Raw genomic sequence first — 24,043 nt, 5'->3', positions numbered from 1 at the left:
TTTGTAGACAAAGCAAATTTCTGATAAATAGAGAGAACAATAGACAGATTATTTGACAATAAATATGATCATCTCAAATCACCAATCTGCATCTGTAGATGGGGAAACTAGAATTTCCTCTCCTCTGTCTAATCTGGAAGCGAGGCCTTTGTTTTGTGATGTACTGGAAGGTTGCTGGTTCAGTTCTCAAGACTTCCTGTTCAGGATGACATGGTTTCATCACCAGGCGGCATGGTGACCCAGTGTGTTGGTGTGTCTGTCCTCCCACAGCAGTGTAAGACATGCGGCCGAGGCTATTTGAAGACTCTAATGAATGTGTCTGTCTGCCTACTTGTTCACTCATTTTTGTGCCTGTTTGCAGAACTGCTGCTGCACTTTGACTCCATCATTAAGTTGCATCAGCGAGGAAAACTTTTGCCCCCTTCTTAGTTGAGACAGTTAAAGCAGGAGTAAAGACCACAGTGTACTTTGTTATATCTACTGGTACAATGCATAAGTTCTGCTTTATAACACTGATTCAAAAATTATCTTCTGTAGGATTATGTTCTTCATATGGATGCAAGATAAAAACATGATGGCAGATGTTTTTTCAGCTGGTGTTTGTAGATAAAACACTGACCAACTGATCATAACCAACACAGCACACCTTCATACTCTACTTATGACTGATTGGGTAATAATAAGGTAAATGTTTTCAGTAGCAATACTAATGCTCAGTTTTCAAAAGATTAAGACCACAGATAACTGTTTGTGCATTTTTAAAACCCTCCTATGACAATTTTTAGGATGCAGACAACCTTTTTCAGTTGTGCTGACAGTGTGACAGCTGACATCTTTCAGGATCCACCTGTTGTATGGAAATGCCGGGGCAACGATGCTCCAGCATATTCTGACTAAACAAATATCATCCGTTATCTACATTTGAATTGAAGTAATAGTTGCATATAATCTAATGATTAATCAGGTCAAATACTCATGATAAGTGACATCTACACTCCATGGCCTCTTTGTTAGGTACTTATGTAGAATGAGTTGCTGTTCAAATACAACATTTGTGCCACATAATCTACGTTTAGGAAGATTCTAATATTCAGTTCTTGGATTTGGTGACATTGTCATGCTTCAAATCAACCATCTGTTTATTATTGGGGTCGTAGTGAGTGGTGGTGTTGCACTGGACTTTATTATACCGACATGTGTTTCCAATATTGTTTTTTTTGCCCTCCTCCCATTACAACGCGGTCCAGTTCAACATCGCTGCAAAGTGCAACCTCAGTATTATACGCAGAGTTTAATGAATAGCTCTCCGACAGTAATAATGAAAACTGAACATTGATTTCTTTGTATAAGTAGAAATTCATGGATGAGTTGTTGTATTGATTGTTTGAGTTTTCAGGTACAACACATTCCAGGTATATTTTGGTTGATAAATCACTGGTTGAAACTTTACACATGATTGTTCTGCAGGGAATTTAAAAACTGCTTGTTTCAGCATCAAAGTGATGACAGAAGTTATGGGTTATTGATATAAAGGGCAGTGTTGATAAAGCACATCCACCATTATAGACCTTATACTACTGCTTTTTAGCAAAAAAAAAACCCAAAACCCCAGCTAAATTTAACTGCCAACTTGTTCATGTCTTATAAATAATTTAATACAACTTGATAATAATTAGCTAAATTGTTGTTCAGGGTTTTGTAGGCACGCTCTGTCTGTGCAGTGAATGACTAATCACTATTTTACTTTGAGCAGACTTCATTGTTTCCGATTTATGAAGGAAAAACAGTCACTGGGTGTGCCCTAGTTCCATACTACATACTAACTGATGTCAGTCGGTTGTCATACAAACTGCCACTCAAAGGGACAATTCAAATACAGATTTTTCCATGCACTGCTGGAGTTTTGGAGATGTCTGTCCTGCATCATCGCACTCTTTCCAGAAATCGTGACCTGGTTACTCAAGATAACCCACAGACCTTGTTGTGTGCAGTTTCATGTAGGGACTATTTTCTTTCAACCAAACCATGCCAGCCAGCTGTAGCACCGCTTGTGTCGTAGCTAGCTTAGTTAGCCAACCTATTGTTCATGAGTTGATGCATGCTTGCTTATCCTCGTTCATATGGTTGGCAGGTGTAGTGAGAAAAATAGTTCCCATATGAAACTGCTCACAACATCTGCTCTGGATGAACTTGATCAACCGGATCTTGATTTCTTTCAAAACACATTTTTTTTGGCGCTTTAAGCACCAGAATCTGAGCGCCATATAGGCACATTTTTGGTTTTCTGAGGAGTTCCTGTAGCTGTTTCCATTCCACAGGTAGTCTTAATCCTTTGCAGCTGCGCTTATCTCATTTGTTCATTGCACTGCGGGAGAAGAGTGTACGTCAGCAACATATTAATCAATACAATCATCATGTGTCTTAGAATGACTGTTTTGAGGACTCTTAATGTTAACACATACAGACTAAAAGACTGTCTTAAATTAGTGTGCAGTATGGATTTGGGTCACAACTTAAACTTTGGCGCTGATCGAATTAATGCTACATCTTCTATTTTGAAGGACAAGAAATAGAAAAGATCGTCTGGAGCAAACGCAGGTACTTTGTTAATCCATCACAAGGCAACACAGTGGCAGACTTTTTATACAACTTTCTATTTTACTTTCCACACTACAGTACACGTAGTTCTACTTTTATGTATCTAATCCAAACCAACTAATGTCATATGATGCCATCAAACACCTTTTGTTTCCAGAAAAGAACAGGTTCGTGTGAGGTTATGCAAACTTGTAAGGTACACGATCAAGAGAAAACCTAGAGCATCATGCATTACCTCGCAGACACCATCCTTTCATTACAGGGTCACAGGTTCAGCTGCAGGTGTTTGCGCTGCCAGGTGGCTGTGTCAAAAGTTGAGCTTAAATACCCAGAAAATTCTGTAAAAGTGACGCAAAGTTCACACAGCATGTTTCACCCTGGTAGACGTGAGTTTTTGTGATGCTTTCAGGCAAAAGTTACCAGTGGGATTAGACGCACACACGCTGCTGTTAAGAAGGTGCGGTGTCATTTTTTCATCCTCAAGTTGTCACATCTGTGGGTTGAGATAGATTAAATTAGTTTCTTAGCAGATGGGGTGAATCTTACTGTAGAGTCTCATTCAATGTCAGTCAGCATCTCAATTATTTGGGATGGAAGTTCTTCTTATTGTCTTTGTGTTTTAGGCTGAGGAGGCACCTGAACATTTACATAAAAATGTGAGTCTGATAGATGTTGGATGATATATCGTCTCAGGAAAAATATTGCAATAAACCCTGTTATTCAGGCATTTTAACACCATTTTAGGTCGCTGATACTGATAATATAGTTACTACAATAATAAAGCAATTACACCGTTTCAAAAGGGCAATAACCACTCAGTTTGTGATATTTAGACATTTGTCTATGACATAAATAAAATAAAAAAATCTTATAATGGTAGGGAAAACCCTTTTAGTTATTCTGGCATCACATTGTCGACAAACTTGCATGTCAACACAACGGGCAATATCGAGGTCAGCAAAATTGATTGAGGTCATGTACATACATAGATGAGTCGATAAGACATGTGCAAGAAAGCAATAAGGTAATTATTGTGACAGGCCTGAGATCAGCTACAGAACTTAACATCTGTTCTTGGTAAAGGTTTCCCAGTAATGCCCCGTATAGCTCAGTTATAGAGGCTTTTGAATACTAGTGGAGGTATGATGTCGACTGAATTCAGTCTTGTTGTGTCTTCTTTGATTAAGCCTCGTCATGATGGCTCAATGAGAAGAATCAGTTAACTTGTGAGGTTTATTTATTTTAAGACCATCTAACAGATCTCACAGTGTACAGCTGACAAAGTGCCAAACCGTTGGGCACATTGTGAGAGCACCAGCCTTTGCCTTTACTGTAGGTTCATTTTATTAACTGTTTAAAATCTTTAAATGGAAAGAGTGCAGAAATAATTCACTGAATAATTGAAGGGGTGATTGACAGCAGTTTTGATGATCATTTATTGTCATTTTCAAGGAAAAGAAACAACATTCACTGGTGTTTTGGAATCATTAGCTTGTAATACTATGTGTTTTTGATGCATTGGTCAGACAAAATATACTATTTAAAGATTGATGTTTGTGTTTTAGAAATAAAAACAAATTATTATTAACAGATCTCCACCCCTGTGTGCATGTGTGGGGCAGTTGTTCAGTTGGTGTTGAGACCAGAGTTTGTGGTGCAGTGTGATCATTTTTGTCCAAAATGTCATTTCCTGCTTAGAACTTCATACAAAATATTAATTTCAACCTGCCTGAGATCATTTTAGGTTCTTTGAATGCAGTATCTTTGTATTTCTTTGCTTAAAAGCAGTCTTTGTTACCTTCAGTGAATATCGTCTTGCACTTTTTTAAAGAAGCATTACGCTGATTTCCATTCTGGATCTCCGCTGTAAACTGTAAAAATAACAAATATCTGCAGATTCCGTTTGCGTCTTATTGGTCTCACATAGCTGGACCTTTCTCCACAACACTGTTAGTGATGGATAATGGTCAGGCTGCATCAATTCTGATTTTGGTGCCTTGCCAAAATAGTTTTGGGCCAAATTTGTTTTGCATATGTGGAGCTGAGCTCTGTTATTAAAATTTCTAAATTGAGAAGAGAAGGTAACAGCTGCTAGCTTGCAAATGTTTGTACTGTTAGCGACCAGGTTAGGTTTAGAGCAGTACAGCCCAAACCTTTTCTGCAGGCCCTCCCTTCTTTAGATAACAGTATTTTCAAGCCCCCATCCCTCATCTTTTGCTTGCAAACTCCTTTAGAAAATATTTAAAACACCTGTAATTGTGCGACATCTTACTGAACAGACAAAATAAGGAATAAGTCATCCTTTAGAGTGTGAGTATTAAAAGTGCAGCATCCTTTCTAGATTTTCACCTCGTAACAGCATTCATTGCTTTAAAGAATTATTTTTTTTTTAAACAAAAAAGAGCAAAAAACATGAACATTTTCCTGGCAAGAAACACACTATTCTGTGCTGCCGAGGGCGAGATACTGCTTTCCATATTTCCTTGGCTTTGTTTTGGTAGTTGTGACGATTGGTGATGATTCATCGTCTGCTTTACGTTTACTGGGGTGTCCTGTCACAAACGTGTTCATGCTTTGCTAGCGGTGCAGAACCACGTCTCGTCCATTTAGCCTCGCCGTGCTCCCCCCTTCCTGTTGTAACTCCTCTACTATGGGAACCACTGGGTTAAGAGTAACTTGAGTGTAGATTGCTAGCTTTAAGGATGGTGTTGTTTCCTGTAAGGATTTTAGAAAGCTAACACGCAGATAGCCGACTGAAATACTGTATTTGGCCAGTGGCAGGTTTATATCCACAGTGATATTGTAAAGAAACAACACGTGCGTGTAGGTCTTATCTGTAAGCTGCAAGTCTTTCACCATAAACGTAGTAACTTAGACACTGGATTCAGTGTGATGATTTGGTTCAATGGATGGAAAAAACTGGGGGATTCAGTTGTGACCTTTAAATATAGCACACTATAGTCTAAATATGTCAATGTCACAGTAGCAGTGGACTAGGTCAGCTGGATGAAAGAAGGAGAAATGTGTCAGCGGGCAGGAGATGCTGCAGAGGTGGAGATTTTGTGGTGATCGGTGATTTTTATCTAATTAATATGAGAAGTCCGAATGTGTTGTAACACGGGCTGCCTCTGACAACACTGTCCGCTCCTTTGTTTGTTCCCTCGTGGGAGCGTCGTACAGCTGAAGCAGGGACAGAGCGAGGAGGAGCTGTGTTCCATTTTAAAGATGCACTCCCCGCTCCGTGCATGCAAACACACACACACACACGTTTGTAAGGAACGCGGCTGTATTTTGTTGTGATTTTAGCACAGCCGGCTGCTCCTCCCCGTCCCCCTTTAGTGAGTCGTCTCCTGACGATTCTCAGCCGCAGTAACCGTGAGGCTCCTCTGCTCTTTTGTGCAAGCAAGGGCAAGTGATTGAGCGACGGGAATAAGGTCATTGAAAAGTGAACGGGTCTGTGGCTGAGACAGCCGAGAAGGATTTCTGTCTGTGGCTGCTGAGTAAAGTCTGCTGTAGCACCCACTTTTACAGGTGATAAAAATTCATCCTGGAGGCTGTTTATTCTGGAGGTGATTAAATCGGCAATACTTAAAACTGCTAATTGGATTTATAGTGTGTAAAAATCCCCATAAATGACAAATGTTTTATCTGAAATAGATCTGCTGCTCAAAGATGTTTTAATTATTGATTAATCTCATCATTATTCTACAGGCTGGCATATCAAATTGTCAGAAAGTAGTGGAAAATGGCTGTCACATCTCTTTATGACCCCGAGGTGTCTTTAGATTTCTCGTATTGTCTGACCAACAGCACTGATTTAAATTCCAAATGATATAAAACGGAGAAAATGAGAACATCCTCGCTTTTGTGAGGTTTGAACAGAGAATATTAAATGTATATTCAAACATTAAACTTGTTAAATGTGAATATTTGCTGGGTTCTTTCCTCCTCTGTTCCAGTAAACTGAATATCTTTTGGTTGTGGAATAAACTAAACATTTGAGGATGCCATTTTGAGCTTTGGGAAATACAGATTTTTCTGACGGTTCTCAGACGATTAATAGAGGAAACAATTGACAGACTTCTGGACAATGAACTTGATCTTTACTTGTAGCCCTAAAACTTTGTTGGAACCATTATGTTAATATCAATAAGGATAGTTCAGATTCTGACAGAACCTTGAATTTTGGGGCTGATAACGATTTTAAGAAATCGATTTATTGGCTGATGTACACACAATGTTTGCAGTGAACGCTCTAATGTGGTTATCAACACTTGACAAAGAGAGTTTAACAGTAAAATGTATTGTCCAAAATAACATCAGTGCCCTGGAACGGTAAACTTGACTGGCAATGTAATCATTTTAAATGACCCCAAAAATGTTTTTTTCTGTATTGTGATCACTTAACAAATAGGGATTTCAATTCGGCACATATTGGACAACAGTAAACCGATTTCGATATGTCTGTGATAAGCCAATATCGATATATAATAATCAGTAATATTGGCCAGCCGAGCTCTAATTTTCATATATCCCTAAATATCAGTGTTGCAAATGTATGAGAATAACCTGTATAATATTCAGAATGATGCTGAATACCTTTGTTCCACCATTGTGTCTTACGTCTGAAATATCTTCTCATAATGTTTGTAAATCAAGAACTTCAGTACGTTATTGATAACTTTTTCTGAATAATTAATTTTGATGGTTCATCTTATATGATATAATAATAAGATTTATTAAAACCTCGAAACATTTATGCATGTACGTTGAGTGTATCTGTTTTGTAGCACTCATGAGTTAAGACTTCAGACGTGGTCTTCCTTGTGCACGTGCACTACTGTGTGTGTATGTTTGTGTGAGAGTGTGTGTGTGTGTTTGTGTTCTTCTACATAAGGCTGCAAAGTGAGTGAGCGAGCAGCAGACGGTTGTTTCATTTCTGAAAACTGCTCTTGCATCAATATTCATGGGTGACAGGTGTGTTGGGATAAAACAACTTGGCACAAAGCTTGAAAAAAGCCTCCACACGCTGTCGTCCTCACTTAGATTTAACTGCTTTTATTTGTTGGAGGTTGCGAAGAGAGCAGGAAGTCCATACCTTCTTTACCACAGCGTTTCCCTTTTCTGGCGCAATAATCATTTTAAAACCACAGTGTTTTAGTACATTCACCGCCAGGGCATTTAGGCACTCGCTGTGTCTCATTTGTAATGTTTGAGAGGAACTTTGTTCTGCTGTATCACCTGCTGTAGGACCTACATGGGCACTGACTGAATGACTTTAAAATATGCTGTATTTCATCTGGTGAGATTCCAAGTGATGCCAGAGTGTGCAGCGGTGTTGGTCTGTACGTTGGGGTGCGATGGCAGGGTATTGAATCTCTTTGTCATTTTTAAAGGTCATTTTAAGGCATTTAAACGACATTAGATTGCCATCCTTAAACTTGGAGTGACAGTTAAGATGAGGGTAAGAGGTGGTGACATGCAGGAAGGCTGCGTGCGACGTGCAAAGCTTTCCTGCCAGAAAGCCTTACACCCTGGGAATGAGACTGGCATGAGTTAGCTAACTATGTATGTTAACCGTAGGTTGCTAATAATATCTTAGATTCATGTTAAAGTTTATTTCAGACAAATTAAGATTCATGACAAAATGAAAACCCTCAGTAATTTGGTGGTCGTCCTGCAGAAACTCTGAGGATCCTATAAGGGTCGAGGATCCTGCATGGCGGACTCAGGTCTTAGGGATCTGACACACTAGGCTGATAGTCAGCCGCTGGCAATTGTCGGGGCCAAAGGTGTGTGTTTGTAACCTTAGGTGTTTGATGTGTTCCCTGGCCCGTTGGCTCGTTGGTCCTAGTTGGCGGCTTTTACGACGATCGAGCATGTTGAATCGGCGGCAGAGCTTTCAGAGAGGGTTGGCTGTTTAGGTTTAGCCAAGCCAATCAGTCAGTACACAGTGACAGAAATGGAAAAACGAACGGGAAGTTCCCATGAGTCTGTTGCTGTAGTATCCATGATTTCACCCTTTTCAGCCCAGTTTTGCCAGTTTCACCAGTTTTCCACTCAGCCTCTTCACCAGTGCAACTTTTTTTTTATCAGACATGTCCTAGATTAGAAGGGACTATGTCAGTGAAAGCTGAAATCGCTGTTTTATCACAACAGTTGGCTGTTGTCTCTGTGGTGTGTTCAAGTGAAGCTTGGCGACATGAGGTGATGCAACAGTAAGCCTTCATCGCCCTAAAGTTCTTGTGGTTTGATTTGGGTCTGGTGTGTATCAGTTTGTAGCACTCACTAGGTGTTTATCATTGCCGTGTGATGGAGCAGCGACCTGGAGAAAAATACTGATGTTTTTTTTTGACCCCATTCCATACATTCCTTGTTCAACCACTCCGGAGATATAGATGATTTTTTGTGCCCCGTTTCCCCAAATCACATGTCCTTCCCGTTAACAGGAACAGGGAGAATCTTTCACACCCAAAAATGACTTTAGCCACGTGTGCAGGAAACAAAGGAATCCAAACAGACTTAATTAAACACAGATACGGTCTGTTCTTGTGCTGAGGCAGTTTATATGCCAAATATAACATGATGTTATTAGGGAAGTATTACGTCTATTAGCTTTCCTAAAATAAAATGCTTGATAGTGAAGTCAAAAGACAGAAGCAGTGAACAGTGTCATAAGGAAAGGCTGGACTACAGACTGACATAGCATTGATATGTAGTAGTAAAAAATAGTTCTACTTAATGCTTTTAATAGATTTGTGGTTTTAAAAGTACTGTTCATCAACACAAACTCATTCCTTGATTGACAAATTGCACGTCATTTAGTGTCTCCATGGCAACAGGAGATGAAGTGACGGCGGTGTGATGCTGTGTTGTCCTGTTTTCATACTGGTTCACTCTCGCTCTGTGTTCACTTTCACTCCGTGCCCTCCACATGACGCATCCTCCCACATGACGGACTTAACGCATCACACTGGCCCCGCCTCTCAGCGTACACACTCCAGTGTGTCGGTGGGCTCGGGGGGGTTGTGGAGTGTCCCACATACCCCAAAGCATCAGGCTTACTTTAGTCACCATTGTGTGCATTTATTGCTGTGGTGTTTCTGCACAAAATTTCCCAGGGATCACCTGGTAGGCTATAAGATTACATTCATGTTGGTAGTACTCTTTTTTTTCACCAGCAATCATGCCCCATTTTCATGTGTTTGTGTGTTTGCAGCTCTGGTGTGTATGCGCAGGTGCGTATGAAGTAATTAACCGGCACATTAATCACAGACAGACTGTCTTCTTCACTTGCAAATAATCACCTTATCGGGAGTGTTTGCTTTAAGGATTAGGTGTCACATGTTTAAAGATGGCCGTTCTGATTCCAGTCCAAAGTCGTGTGCAGGTGCTGCAGTTATCCTTAATGGTGCAGTGAGACAGGTGATGGGAGTGCTACCGCAGAGCAGTGTACCACCGATGCCATTTTATCATCCATGTGTTAAGCAGCACAAGAGTGCTCTGCTTAATGTCACGTACAGAGTGTACAAAATATGAAGAGCACCTGCTGTTTCCATGAAGCACAGTGAAGCTGGTGACCTGCTGTTGACATCACCTGCTTCAGCTTTCTAGTGTCGAATTTGATGAGGATGAGAAAGTAAAAAAAAAAAAAAATGAATGAATGATGGAGCGAGTGTGGAGCAGTGGCTTAGGAAAACACATTCAGGGTTTGAGACTAATGGTGTCCTGTCGTCCTGGGCACAATAGAAAATATGTTTGGGATGAACAGAGATCTTCCTCGAGGCATTTCCTTTAATGTTGTGGCTCATCAGTGTATTCCGATAGTGCTGTCTCAGTGCTATAGCATTTGGTACTGACTGGATACTCAGCGTGATATCTATTACAAATTTGAGCTGTTAAAATCCAAAGTATAGTCAATGGGCTATCAACAGGGAAGGCACCATATCTCTTTCACTAATAACTCCCCACTGTGAGCAACAAATCTGTGTTGAAGTTAGCAGGAGGTAGGCTTGGGACACAGAGCAGTTCTGGCATCTTCAGGCTTTATTTTGAAACGAAAATGTATGCAGAACTGGTAGTGGAGGCAACGCGTGTGAATTGGTCTGATTTAGCGCTATTCACTCAGCGCTTTTACATAGCGACATACTACTGTGTGGACTACGTTTCTGAGAACTTAAAGCAAGGCCAAGGGATTTTGAACGAGGCTACATGTCCTCTTTGCCGTAAGCAGAAGTTAACTAAACAGGGCAACACCACTTTTTTTTTTTTTTTTTGTCAACCATGAGAACAGTTTGAAGTTAAAAGTGCTTTGAATGCTCATACCTTTTTAAAACTTGGAACCTTGGACCTTACCTGCATCGATTGTGTCTAAAAGTAATCAAAACTCCCAAGGTAGCTGGAATTTCTGTAAAACCGATCTGCTGCCTGAAAAGCAGTAATAAAATCTTCAAAGCAGGATCACCCAATGTGGAGCTCACGGGCCATGAATTACTAATTATTAATTATAATCAGAGCACGGTGGGCAGAGTGACACTTTGTGCAATAAGTCTGTTAATCAAGGATCTTATCTTATCTTAACACCGTAACTTAACACCTATTGTATTGTTAAATTCAGATTTGGCCCTCCTAAGAGAAAACATTTGGACACTTCTGCCTTAAACAAACTTCTTACCTGGATTAAAATCTAATTAAGTTATCCTTAGCGCCTTCCTTAAAATGTTGAGCTTGTATTATCAATATGTAAACTTTACACACAGCTGCTTTCTGACTGTTGACTGCTTCTTGTTTGTGCAGCACTTTGTGTCTGCACAAGTATTTTCACAAGCCTTTTCAAAACTGACATAGGTTGTTGGAGAAAAAATAATCAGGCAGCCAGCCTCATATTCGGATAGAGGAGCTGTCTTTGCCAGTGTATACTTTAGAGCTGGTTAAAACAGCTGGAAAAAATGAACATCTGTCTCACTCCTTTTGATGGTAAAGTGCACACAATCCATGTAAAGCTACAGAGATGCTTCTGTTATTCTTACAGAGAAGTTTGTGCTCCAGGATGTGTTGATAGATGTTCTAACACCATGTGATTTGACTTTGTATTTTAGATTTTGCAACCAAACACTGTTACATAACGTCTACAGATATTAGGAAGATGTTGTGAAGTTATCGTCAACACTGCCTCTCGTCTTCCTCAGAGAGAAATGTGTGGAATGGATTTGTTCCACCCCGACTGTACAACACGCTGCCTTTTTTTTTTCTTTTTATTTTACACAGTATATTGTAGAGTAGAGAGTGAGTTGTAAAATGAATGTAGTTGTCTCTGACACTGGTGCTGTGTTGCACCTGTTCTGTGCCTGTACTTTTAGACTACAGTGTCAGCACCCTGAGGTTTTCCAAAGGAATACTGCAAAGTGCACCGTGTTCCTGTTTGTGTCGAAGAGGATTTTTTGAAGCATCTTGGCAATGAAAGCAGCCTTTAACAGATATCTTTTTATATGGCAATATATAATAAGAATGATACTGAATAGATCCGCAAACTAACATTGATTAAATCTACCACGAGTAGACTTGTACCTGTATATGTCATCCTTTTGGTCAGAGTGAATCAATGTAGACAAATTCGAATATCATGGTGTCCGGATTTAAGTTGCATGTAGGTCACATGCCTCGGGATCAGATTTTATGTCTCACATCTTTGTGGTCCAGATAGAAACTGGGAGAACATGTGACTCAATGCAGATTTTTGCTGCTTACTGATTAGGAAACATCAGATCTGTTTCTGATCGCAGAGGGGAAAATAAACTGAATTGAAATTCTATCAGCTGTGTTGAAAATATTTTCTTCTCTTTGCAAATAAATTATGGTTATTCTATAATTCTGTTTTGGAACAAAATCTAATCTACACTAATGGCAACTTTATTTGGTACACACAATCTATTGCAGTACAATAACAGCTCAGCCATTAATTTGACCCTTTTACAGAGATGTACTGTCTGTTCAGTAGATGCTTCTGATAGAGGTTGTAGTTTGCAGCGGTTTTGTATTGTGTAGTATATTTTGTAGAGCCTTACTGATATATATTGGTTGGCCAATATTATCACCATTGGCATATCAGGTAGATCTGTATTGGCGTGTATGTTAGCCAATAGTTTGTCCATCCCAGTAAAATGTCATAGAGGAGTGAAGAAACTTACACTTAAGAAGCGGAAATTATTCAGACCAATCAATTGATTATCAAAATATTTGGCGATTAATTTAGTTACAGCTCATTGATTAATCAGACAGATTTAGTAAGTAGCTCTACGAGGCCATTGTACACTGTTGAATGTCATTTTTATTCATCAAGCGTTTGAGAAAATAAGCAGCAGATTAATCAAAAATAGAAAATATTGTCAGTTTTGTGCAGGCCTACATGTGACATTGATGTACGGTTATTGTTGATGAAGCTTTGCAGAACAGGGTTTTCAGTCTGAGCTGTGAGGTGAACCGCTCAACATGTTCTGGACTAACATGACGTTAGTGGTATTCGCCTCTAAGGCAGAGAGGTGAGCGCTCATAAGAAGTGTGAATGGTTGGGTTGCCTTGTGGAACCAGTTGCTGTCCCACTGTCTGACCTGTTTGTCAGAGCCCCACCGGATATTCAGAGACATTTAACTGCCTTACAAGGCTCAGTGGTGTCGATATTACAGAGACAGTAAAGGCTGTTATGTAGTTTTGTGCTGGAAGAAGAGTTTATTGAGCGTGTGTTAGTGTAAATAGACAAGTAGAGGTTTGATCTGATTTTCTCCCTGAGGAAGGTAAGACGGGAACACATTCTCTCTCGCCAATGTACACGTGTGTTGCACACAGCTTAGTGTAAATGTTTGTTTCCACGAATCTCTACTTAATTTCAACCACACTCAGTTGTATATTGGCTAACTTCTAATGTGTGTATGGACTTGTGTGATTTCATCTTTCAGCCACTGTGTGTACAGGTATGCAGGTGGTGCAGGCCAGTGGAGACGTGTGTGTGTGTAGCTGTTGAGTTACATGTGTAGGGTTTTCATTTTTAGATCAGTCATTTTATTGTTTCTCTTCTTGAATTGTGACTTCTTCCGGGTTGCAGTGATTAATCAGGTAGCTGTCGACTATTAAATTAATCGTTACTAATAAGCCATAATTGGTTTGAATAATTTTTTTGAGAAAAGACAAAATTCTCTAATCTGAGTTTCTTCAATGTGACTACTTGCTGGCTTCTTTCCCCCTCTGTGACAGTAAACGGAATATCTTTGGGTTACGGACAAAACAAGACATTTGAGGACGTCATCTTAAGCTTTTGGAAACATTTTCCTGACATTTTATAGGTCAAACAACCAACCAATGAATTGAGAAAATAATCAACAGATTAGCTAAATTAGTTGCAGCCCTACTTCTTTCACTGTCATTACCGAGGTGCAGATGATAATAATAATCACTGCAGTTCATTTGTCCGGGTTTAGCTACAGGAGCTGGTTGGAAAAAGCTGCAAAAAATAAAGCGGAAATGATGCCGCTTGTTCATCTTTAATGCAAATTTAGCTGTTAGCTTTTAGGATGAGAAAAGCTTTACAGACGCAACATTTTATTTGTGTTGCATGGTGAATACTTGTCATTATCTGTCTATTTTATTCTGCAGAAAACTGATTTGGAATGTATTTGTTTCTCGCATTAATCTTCAGTTTTAGCAGTGAGGTGGGTCTTGCCAATGGTGAAAAAATGTCTTTGATTTTCGTGGAATTGCAATGGGCAGATCAAACTGATTGCCACGGACTAAAGAGTGGCGCACTGAGGATACCTTCTGGTGTGGTGAAGCTTGTAAACTGAGGAGAATGAATGTTGATATGTGTAAATGCATAAAAATACAGATTGACAGACAGATAGGAGGTCAGTCTCAATCATTTTTTGAGTTGAGTTCAGGTCAGTTGCCAAGACAAAAGTCAAATAAATCCAGCTACATGATGCTTTACACCGCGTGTTAAACTTGAAAAGCTAAACTCAGAGCAGTTGTTCCTCCAGAACTGAAAATAATTACTTAAGTGGGTGGAGGCTGCTGGTTGACTCATATTCTAAGCCCAACATTTTATTTTGTCATCTGGTGATGGAAACTAATTAACTTGCATAAAGACAGAATAACCTGAAATAAAATGCATATTTATCAAATGAAATGGATATATTTGGGGTTTTGCTTTTAGTACTCATGTGGAGTGTTTGAATGAGTGTCGGTAATGTTTTCGAGAGTCGTGAAGTTGAATGAATTCTGTTGGCAGCGGCCCCATCCACCTCACTATCCCTGCATGAAACCATCCCTGCTGGCAGTACTGCTACTGTACCTGGGTTTCAAAAGGAGCTTCAGATACAGCGTGGAGTTGTGGGACAATGTTCTGTCTCAGCATTCCTGTGCTGTGTCATTGCAGCCTGTAACCATGCACCAGCAGCACTAAAACCCAAATCTAAAGTAGTAGCCATTGTAGAATCCCTCCGTCACACTTGAATCGCACTTCTGCCCTGCATTAGTATTTAATTCACTGGGTAAAGATATTATGAACACAGACAGTACAGTCCAAACATGATACTCTGCAGTAAAAACACATACAGTACAGCCAGTAATGATTGTACTATTCTTCATAACTCTAATTTCTCATTTCTTTCTGGACTGTCGTCCCCGCTGTGGCTGTCAGTGCTGTCCAGTGATTAATCAACACACACTGTTTTAGACTTTGGGAATGTGTTTGATGCAAATAAGTGAAAATTTGGCATTTCAGTGTTGAGTAACAAGCTGAACCTGTGCTCTGTTGCCAGTTCATTAACATGGCTTCAATTATTAAATCGCTAAGGAGGCTAAGTTTTCACCCATGTTTGTTTGTTTGTTGCTTGGTTGGTTTGTCAGCAATGGACTTTCACTAAGCCTGGGTGGAGGATGGGCCTTGGCCCAGAATAGACCCCTTAAACTTTTGGTGTGTATCCTGATGAAAAAGCTAGTATATTTAGGTGGCTGGTATGACTAAGTTCAATTTAATGCAAATCTATATAAAAGTCTAGATCTAGAAGATTTTTATGTTTTATTATTTTTATATTGACTCAGACTTGGCTGTCATAAGGGGACTGTTTTGCCTTGCCAGAAGTATGTGCTCTTCTGAGCACAATTCTAGTTTTATTTATATTTTTGTTGAAAATTTTCAGCATGCTGAGATCTTTTCTCGTGATCTGCACTTTGTATTCTTGTTGTATGGAGCGCTCATTGTCAGATTGCCATCGTGGGCTGTTGATGGAAAGATGCTAATAGACCACCCTCCTTTCTTAGTTTCCCGCTTCAGGATGGGAATCAGAAACTGATTAGGTCCACATTGGGGTCTAAATTAGGACCAACAACTTGCAAGGTTTGCATAGCAATCTAGACTTACGTCTTATGACATAAATAAGGTCAGGTCATTGATCAGTTTGTCGTGAAGTAAGCATACGAGACGTATGCTTACTTCACGACAAACTGATCAACTAACCACAGCTACATATTGATGTGCTTTAATAGAACAATGGGGCTTTGTCACCACAGAGGCAAATACATCTGAAAATGTACTTTGTTGCATTTCTCATTGTCTTCTCCGGGTGCTCTTAAATTAAAAACAAAGCGACTGTCATCATCATTGATTATTGCTAGGGCTCGATTCAGCTGCGTATGAATATGAGCTTCTTTTTCAGAACCTAAAAACACTCTGTATATCTGCTGTTTTCCATAGAAGAAGAGTTAGAATTTCTGGCACAACTTCACCTAATTCCATGGAAAAGTAAATGGAGAAAGGAAAAAGTCTCAAGGCGTGAAAACTCCAGAAACACCTGTAGGTTACAAAACAACTTTATGGTCAGACCAGTGTCTTGGCTTGTGCTAATCGTGACAATTAAGCTGTTCTTACTAACTTTAAGTGTTGCCTGAGTCGTGACCTTTTTTTTTTATCCGTTGTTCCCCTTCAGAACTTCTTGTTTTTCACAGCTTGGTGATTGGTATGTGAAAAAGGATCAACTTGAATAAATGCTGAAGTCTAAAACTGCACTTGACTGTCAGGAACATGTACTCATGATTTCGTACTTGCTGGCGTTGTGCAGTATGAAGTGCGTCCAGTATTTCACCTTCACCTGCTTTACAAAACTTTATATACTTATAACTTATAATCATAAGTCCTCACTGCTGTTTATTTTGTGTGCATTTCTTGAAGTGATCTGAATGATGTCCTTTTCTGTTGACAGATGCAGTGAAGGGATAGAAGATGAAAATACACAAGAAGGACAAGCAGCAGGTTTGTTATATACACACACAGACACACACATACGAATATGCACATTGGAAAAGTAGGTCATTTATGAGAAACCTTCATACACACTGTGGCTTCGATACTAAATAAATCATTTCAGGCTTCAATCACTCGTGTGTCGAGTGCTTACATTTTTTTGGCCATAGTCACGACGAGCCCTTTACCATTGTAACGCAGCTTAACCCCAGATCCTAGCTCAGTGTGTTTTATTTTATTGTTCACATGAATGAATGGAGGCTCCTGTAATATAGGACGAATGCTATCAATGGAGAGAGCGGATCCACTCTCCCGGGCATTGACAGGAGGCAGCAGATTTGGCAGATGATATTTTACTGTAAAGAAGAAGAGTGGAGAAAAGGTTATTTTCTGCTTCTCTGATTCACAAAGTTCTGTAATTTTACTTGCAGCCTGTATTCTTACAGGACTCGATCAGCTAGAATGTGAGCTATGGGTTAAGGCATTAATATTGTCATTGTTTACATTCTGATGTAGTCTGTCTTTGTTGGATTATGTGCTGCTTTTCCTTCTGGGCACCACCTCACACCAGCTATTTACCCTTGCGCATTTGGTCTGAAGCCACCATCACTCTGCCTTGAAACTGTGATATTCTATAGTACTGAAGTGCTACATCTGTGAGGAACACTCCCTTTATCCACACACCTATATAAAAGCAATCCAACCTGTGTACGGAAAAGAGAGTTGTTGTAGAAGATTGTGGTTTGCCTCTAGATGCATTCAGTAATGCTAAAGTTGAATTGCATGATCTGTTAATTTGTTTCCAAATATAGCTTCCTGCAGCTCAGGAAACATTTTGTTTCCACTCCTAACAAAAATCTGGATGTGTCTGAAATCACTTTCTATTCGCGACCATGTGCACTGCTTTCTAACCCCATCCCTTTCATGGAAATACACACAATGGAACAACAATTCTCATAGAGTATGCACATTTTCCTACATATTGAGATTATGCTTTTTTCCTAAATCGTTATCCATCCAAGTCCATATCAATATTGCGACATTACTGTAGGGATGACTATTGGTATTAACAAAATATTAACACGACAAGATTTTTTATCAGTAATCATCAGTAATTTGGATATAATGTCTGCGGGAGTAAAGGCAAGTATTAAAACAGGTAAAACAGTCTGGTTAGTTCAGAAAATGACACCTTTTTACTGTGATGAAGCCTTTTAAAACCAGGAAAATTAATCACTGACAATAAAAAAATCTAAGACAAGATAAAGTCTTGTATGAAAATATAACATTAATATATTGCCCACCCTTAAGAGATACAGATAATGGTGAAGTTGATCATTCCTAGTTACTACTCACATTTCAGCTAATAAGAAGACATTCTTAACAAGTTCTGTGATAGAAAGTCTGAAATATAAACTGACAAAGACGGTGAGCAGATGATTGAATAGAGATTTGTTCTTTCATCACAGCCAACAGAGGGAGCATTAATTCACCTGATGCGCCTCTGTTATGTTTCCAGGTGTTCCTCCAGCCTTTTAGCTCATTGTACAGTTGAACATCTCTGTTCAAGGAATATATAAGTATTCCTTGTTGCATTAGATGTTGTCTCGCTGTTAGTAATATTTATGAGTCAGGCTGAGCAGAGTGATGAGTCAGAGTTTTTTGTAAGTGCGAGGTGACACAGCAGTCTCTCAGCTGAGCACGAGGGATTCATGCTGCAGTGACGGGCGTTTGCACCGATATAACAGGAAAACGTGATCATTCACTACTTACCATTATTTGGTGCTTCTACACGCTTGAATATTATATTTTTGTTGATGAACAGCTAATAAGAAATAAACGTACACACTCTTGTCTCATCAACACTATTCCAGCGAAATCGTCTGTGATAGTTGGAAAGACATTAAAGTAAGCAGTTCACCAACGTTTCTTTAACCGACAAGAATAAAACCCACAAAGAACCTCCCGAAGGACATGTTTTTGCAATGCACCATCCCTCTTAACAAACGGCACATTTGTACAAGTGGAGCACATGATTTTTTTTTACTCGCCGGTCGGGTGCATGACTCGACCGGCTTTTCACTTGTGACAATTGGTGAGGTTTTTCAGGAATATGACCCATTAAAAAATTTAGCAATTTTAGAAAGGTAAAAAGTTCACTTTCGTACTCCTGTCAACTGTGATGAGTTGGGTTACCTGATAGCTTCTGTTGCCGGTGCAGCTCTCAGGTCAGCAGGGTGAAGGAGAGCAGAAAGAGACCACTCTAAATTTCAATGACGACTACCTTGAATCTCTACAAGCACCAGCGGTTCCATCTGTAGCTGTCTGTGATTTTATTTTGAAGCTGACCTCTTTTTTACGAATGTTATTATCGTCATGGTGCTTTAAACACAGTAGAGTGAGGAAGAATACACAAGAAGAAAACAGCATTCAAACTGTTTGACAACCTGAAACTTGAATACAGTCAAATCAAACAGTTTGTGAACTCATGGTATTCAAAGTCTTTTAGTAGTTTTGAGTTTTATGACTGTATAAATGCTTTCTTAGCTTGGAAAAAAAGAACTTTAATATCAGATTGATGTCTTCGTCAAATACAGGAAACAAATGGTATGTATTGAGGTGTCTCTGTTGTTGTTGGTGCACTTTTATTATCCATGTTGGTGGCAAGGCTCGATGGAAGGCTATGTTGGTCTGTTGGACCTTGATTTGGACTAAAATATCTCAACAAGTATTAAACAGCTTTTAAGGAAATGTTGGCGATTGGCGAGTCTGTACTGACTTTTCTTGTAGTTTTTTAGTGATATGTCTTGAGAACTATTGGATAAATTGTCACATGGCACCGAGAGGTTGAATTGTAACATTTTTGTTGATTGTCTGACTTCTTATCTAGTGCCATCATCAGGTCAAAGTTTTGATGTCTACAACACTTTGGTTTATGACCACAAAATGAATGACGTGTCCGTCAGCCTCAGCTCTGCTTTGTGTCCAAAAAGTCTGGTTCACTTCAGTTCATTACACATTAGAAGAGCTGCATTTCTTTGTCAAAAGTTGAGGATGGTAACTAAAGAACCGTTCCGTGCCATCTTGGTCTTTCGTTACCGTTCTATTGAGGAACCTAGATCACTGATCCGACTCTCCAACACTAGTGAAGCTAGTTTCCTTGTGTTGTGCACACACAACAGCCAGGGCCACAGATAATCACCAACAGCCCATCAGTGGTCTGCTGTCGGGCTGGTGTGTCAGGACCCTAATGCTTACCAGAAAATGTTATAATGCCAACATGCTAAGCTAAGATGTTAAACATGGTAAACCTTACTTTCTAAGTATCTGCATGTTAGCATGCTGATGTTTATGGAGCCTTTAAAGTCCTTTAAGTTGAAATGTTTTATCGTGTGCACTCAAGCTAATTATTTTTTTATCATAGCATCCATAACTTGTTTACACTAGATAATAACTTTCATGTCCAAGATCCATAACTCATTAGCATTGCTGTAGACTCTTTTATCTTTTGTTAAAGAGAATTCTAATTTCTAAAATTGGTTTCAGGTCGTCTGACCCTCTTGATTTAAGTATACACAAGTTTTCTAGTTTGACCCCCTGTTGCATTAAGTGTTGTATTGTTGTTAGTTGCTGCATTTTTAATTAGACTGTCTATTTGACTTGTAGAATGATTGATAGAGGCTTGAAAAGGATGTGCCCCTTAATCAATATTATATACAGTAAAGTGAGTTTTTATGAGCTTGTACTTCACTGTGATCCTCGATATATTGATCATCTCCTCAATAACATGAGCTGCATTTTTTTCCAGCAGGGGACAGTTTAGTTGCAGTCACAGTTTAAACAATCATATGGCTTCAGGGCTACATTAAAACATCATGTTTTAGATTGCATTCTTCAACAGATTCTCGCTGTATTTTCAGACGGTGCTGTTTGGTTTGTATCGGCTTGTGTACAGAAGGAGAGGTGATGGGATTGTTTCTGGTATCTCATCTACATTTCAAGTGGCCATCAAGTTAACTGGATATCTGCCCGACACATCTTGAACCATCAGAGTGATAACGTCACCACAGCAGAGTGCAGTGTAGACAATCTGATGTCTGTCTGGAATGTTGAAAGAATGACTACAAAGGAAATATGGCGATCTCTTACATAAACACAACATTACTGCGCTGGTAGATTGTTCACGAGGAGATAATACGACTGTTTTCTTTAACAGAGCTGGTGATCTTGCAGGTGTTTTCTGGCAGCAGCAGTGCCTCATTTATATGTTTCAGTCCGCTGTGATAAACTGTTGTCTCTACTGAAATAGCTGGTAACCACTCTGTGAAGAGATGCAAGCCCTCTGTCGGTGTCTTATTGGAGGTGATTGTGTTTGCTTGACTTCTGTTTTTCTGACACGCTTCCAGCTGTCATTGACTTGGCTGACGGAAATGTACAGAATATTGTGTCGGCTGTTTTGTGCTGCAGTTTTGGGGAAAAAAATGTAGCATAGAAATAATGCTGGATATTGTCTGCGGTGTTGGATGTTAGATATTACTATTTTGTCAACCAAGTGATGGATTCAGTCATTTTTTCAAGCAAAAAATGTCAAACATTTGCTCCTTCCAGCGTCTTAAATTGAATGATTTGTTGTTCTTCTTGTCATTTATGATATATGAAATGAGGAGGATCTGGGTTTTGGACTGTTGGTTGGACAAAAGAAGCAATTTCAAAATGTCATTTTGGACTCGAGGATTAACAGATTAGTCATGAAGAGAGATGAATTGATGATGAAAATATCGTTAATGTAATTATGTCATGATGTTATATCTCTACGACTGGAACCCACAACCTAGTGGTGGTTTTGAAAGGGTTAATTTATTTACAACGAATCCCTCAAATAGCACCATTTTTCTTCGCTACACACAGGCATTATTGTCCGAGTTCAAATTTCTGACGGTCCTTGAATAAATCATTTGAAAAAACGAAGCAATGTTCGTGTTTTGTTTAAATTTTTGCCGAAAAGAAAATCAATCATTTGCATTAACAGGATCCTGTAAAAAACATTACATTCTGAGATCTTCAGCGCAGCCTTGAATGACACTGCCAACATTCAGTGAAACTGAACTGCAGGCTGTTTACACAGAGCAAAGACAAGAAGACTAGATGGGTTGTAAGTAAAGATTGTAAAAATGTAATTACTTCACTATGTATAGCATCTGGAGGCAGCGTCTTTTCCAATATTGGTATCAGTTGTGGGCACATTTTGTAAAATCAATTATCAAAGAGTTTTATTGCGTTTTAGCTTGAAAAACAAAAAGATTGTAGGATTTGTGGCATTATATCTGTTCTGCTGCACAAAAGACATTTTTGAGTTTTTCATACTTCTGCCCGTGACTGTACTGTTTCTATAGACGTGCTGGACTTCTACATTGCATTGAAAAATGAGCTGACAGTGAGTAAAGTTGTGACAGGAGCCAAAACACACCCGGAAAATACTTGATTCAGAGGTTTAATCAATGAATCATTCAGCCTATAAAATGTCAGAAAATAGTGAAACAATTCTCAGCAACCAGAGTGACTTTTTCTGGTGTCTTGTGTCTTCTGCTCAACGGCCATAAACCCTGAAATATTCAGTTTACAATGATATCAAACGGATAAAGCAAACACACATCACATTTTAGAAGCGGTATTTTCCTTTTCAAATGAAATAAAGATTGAACCGATTATGGAAATGAATCGCAGTTCATTTTACGTTGATTGACTAATTAATTAAACCATGTAATCAACCATTAGCGAACATATAAAAGCCCTAATGCCCTGTATGGGTAACATTCACACTCAAGTGCTGTGTGATGAGTGCATATAAAGGGAACTCTGTGCTCTGAAACATGATGTTTTTTTTCCCTCCAATACTTTTCTCCCACCACAATTCATGAATCAGCGGTGTGAAACTGGGTTGTCTGCACTTCAAGGTAAAACAGAGAAAAGACTGAATCTCTCTCTCTTTTTGAGGCCTAGATTCAGTCTCTTTGATCATCTCACCGTACTCACCCAAACAGCTAAAGCGTCCGTCTGCAGCGCTCCCTTCTTTCTTCCTCCCCCTCCTCCTCCTCCTCCTCCTCCTTGTCGTCCTCTCCTGACATTTTTTTTTTTTTTTTTTATTATCGGGAAACAACAAGAATGTGGCTCTCCTCTGAGCTGGAATTCCTTTTAAGCATTTTGGTCGAGTCTTTCCATACAACTGTTGTTTTTTAGTTTAGTGTCGGACATGTTGCTGTTTTCTCTGAAACAAAACCTTTATGGGTAGAAGGATACGTAAAAGTGCACCTCATGAAATAAGATACTTCATAGGTAAGTATTTTAGTCAGATTCGTATTAAGCTCAGTGAAAGATGAATTGGATTTTTTTTTTTTATCCAAGTTCCATCACCACTTTTTTTGCAAACCATCTTTGATCACAGACTCACGTTGTTTTTGAAATTACATCCAAAGATGAAAGCAGGTTTTTGTATTAAAAAGCACAAATATGAACTCACGATTACACGCAAATAAAACTCGCTTCAGTTCCTTTTTGCATCCGCCTCATCTCGTAAGTATCCGTCCTTGATGTGGTTGATGAGATTTGTCAGAATTCATTAGTGTGAAGCCTTTTATATATCAGCTTTCTAAAACAATGCCGTTGCTTCATGAGATGGTAAGATAAGGGTAGTTGAAGGTCGTATTGAATCACACTTAAGATATTGGAAGACGAAGATGTGGTTTATGGAAATTCAACACTCAACATAACATGGTCAGTGCCTCAAACTCTCAGTCCACGACAACATTTTTAAGTAAGGGCCCGAGTCCACGAAGCATTTTTGTTTGTTCGGGCAGAAAAGTTCTGGCAAAACAATTTGTTAGGAAATGTCACATCGGGCTCAGAAATTAACGTTTGATTGATTCATCTAAAAAATCATTAACAGTTGCAGTGTATAGCTATATGAAACACAACTGGTAGAATTGGCTTATATATGCGTCAAAACAAACTCTGTCTCTGTTTGTATTCTGTTTGTCTCTGCTAAACAAGATTGTCACATTTACTGATGTACTTATCTGATACACTGAGTCATTGTCTGAGCCCAAACGCTTATTAAACCGACATGTTATCGGTTAAATGTGACTCATTCAAATCATA

General features: G+C 39.2%; 1 protein-coding gene across 8 annotated transcripts in view; it reads left to right on the top strand.

The window, feature by feature from the left end:
- chd6 (chromodomain helicase DNA binding protein 6) overlaps nucleotides 1-24,043 on the top strand; it is a 101,229-nt gene that overhangs the window by 3,684 nt on the left and 73,502 nt on the right. For all 8 annotated transcript variants that reach the window (XM_030419210.1, XM_030419209.1, XM_030419211.1 and 5 more), the window contains exon 2: nucleotides 16,848-16,897. In XM_030419210.1, the coding sequence (XP_030275070.1) occupies nucleotides 16,868-16,897 (30 nt within the window). In that variant the 5' untranslated portion in view covers nucleotides 16,848-16,867. The remainder of the gene's footprint in view (nucleotides 1-16,847; nucleotides 16,898-24,043) is intronic.

The sequence above is a fragment of the Sparus aurata genome, chromosome 6 (genome assembly GCF_900880675.1).
Source record: "Sparus aurata chromosome 6, fSpaAur1.1, whole genome shotgun sequence".
NCBI lineage: Eukaryota > Metazoa > Chordata > Actinopteri > Spariformes > Sparidae > Sparus > Sparus aurata.
Note: the sequence above shows the minus strand (reverse complement) of the source record. Positions and strands in the feature narration are given on the sequence as shown.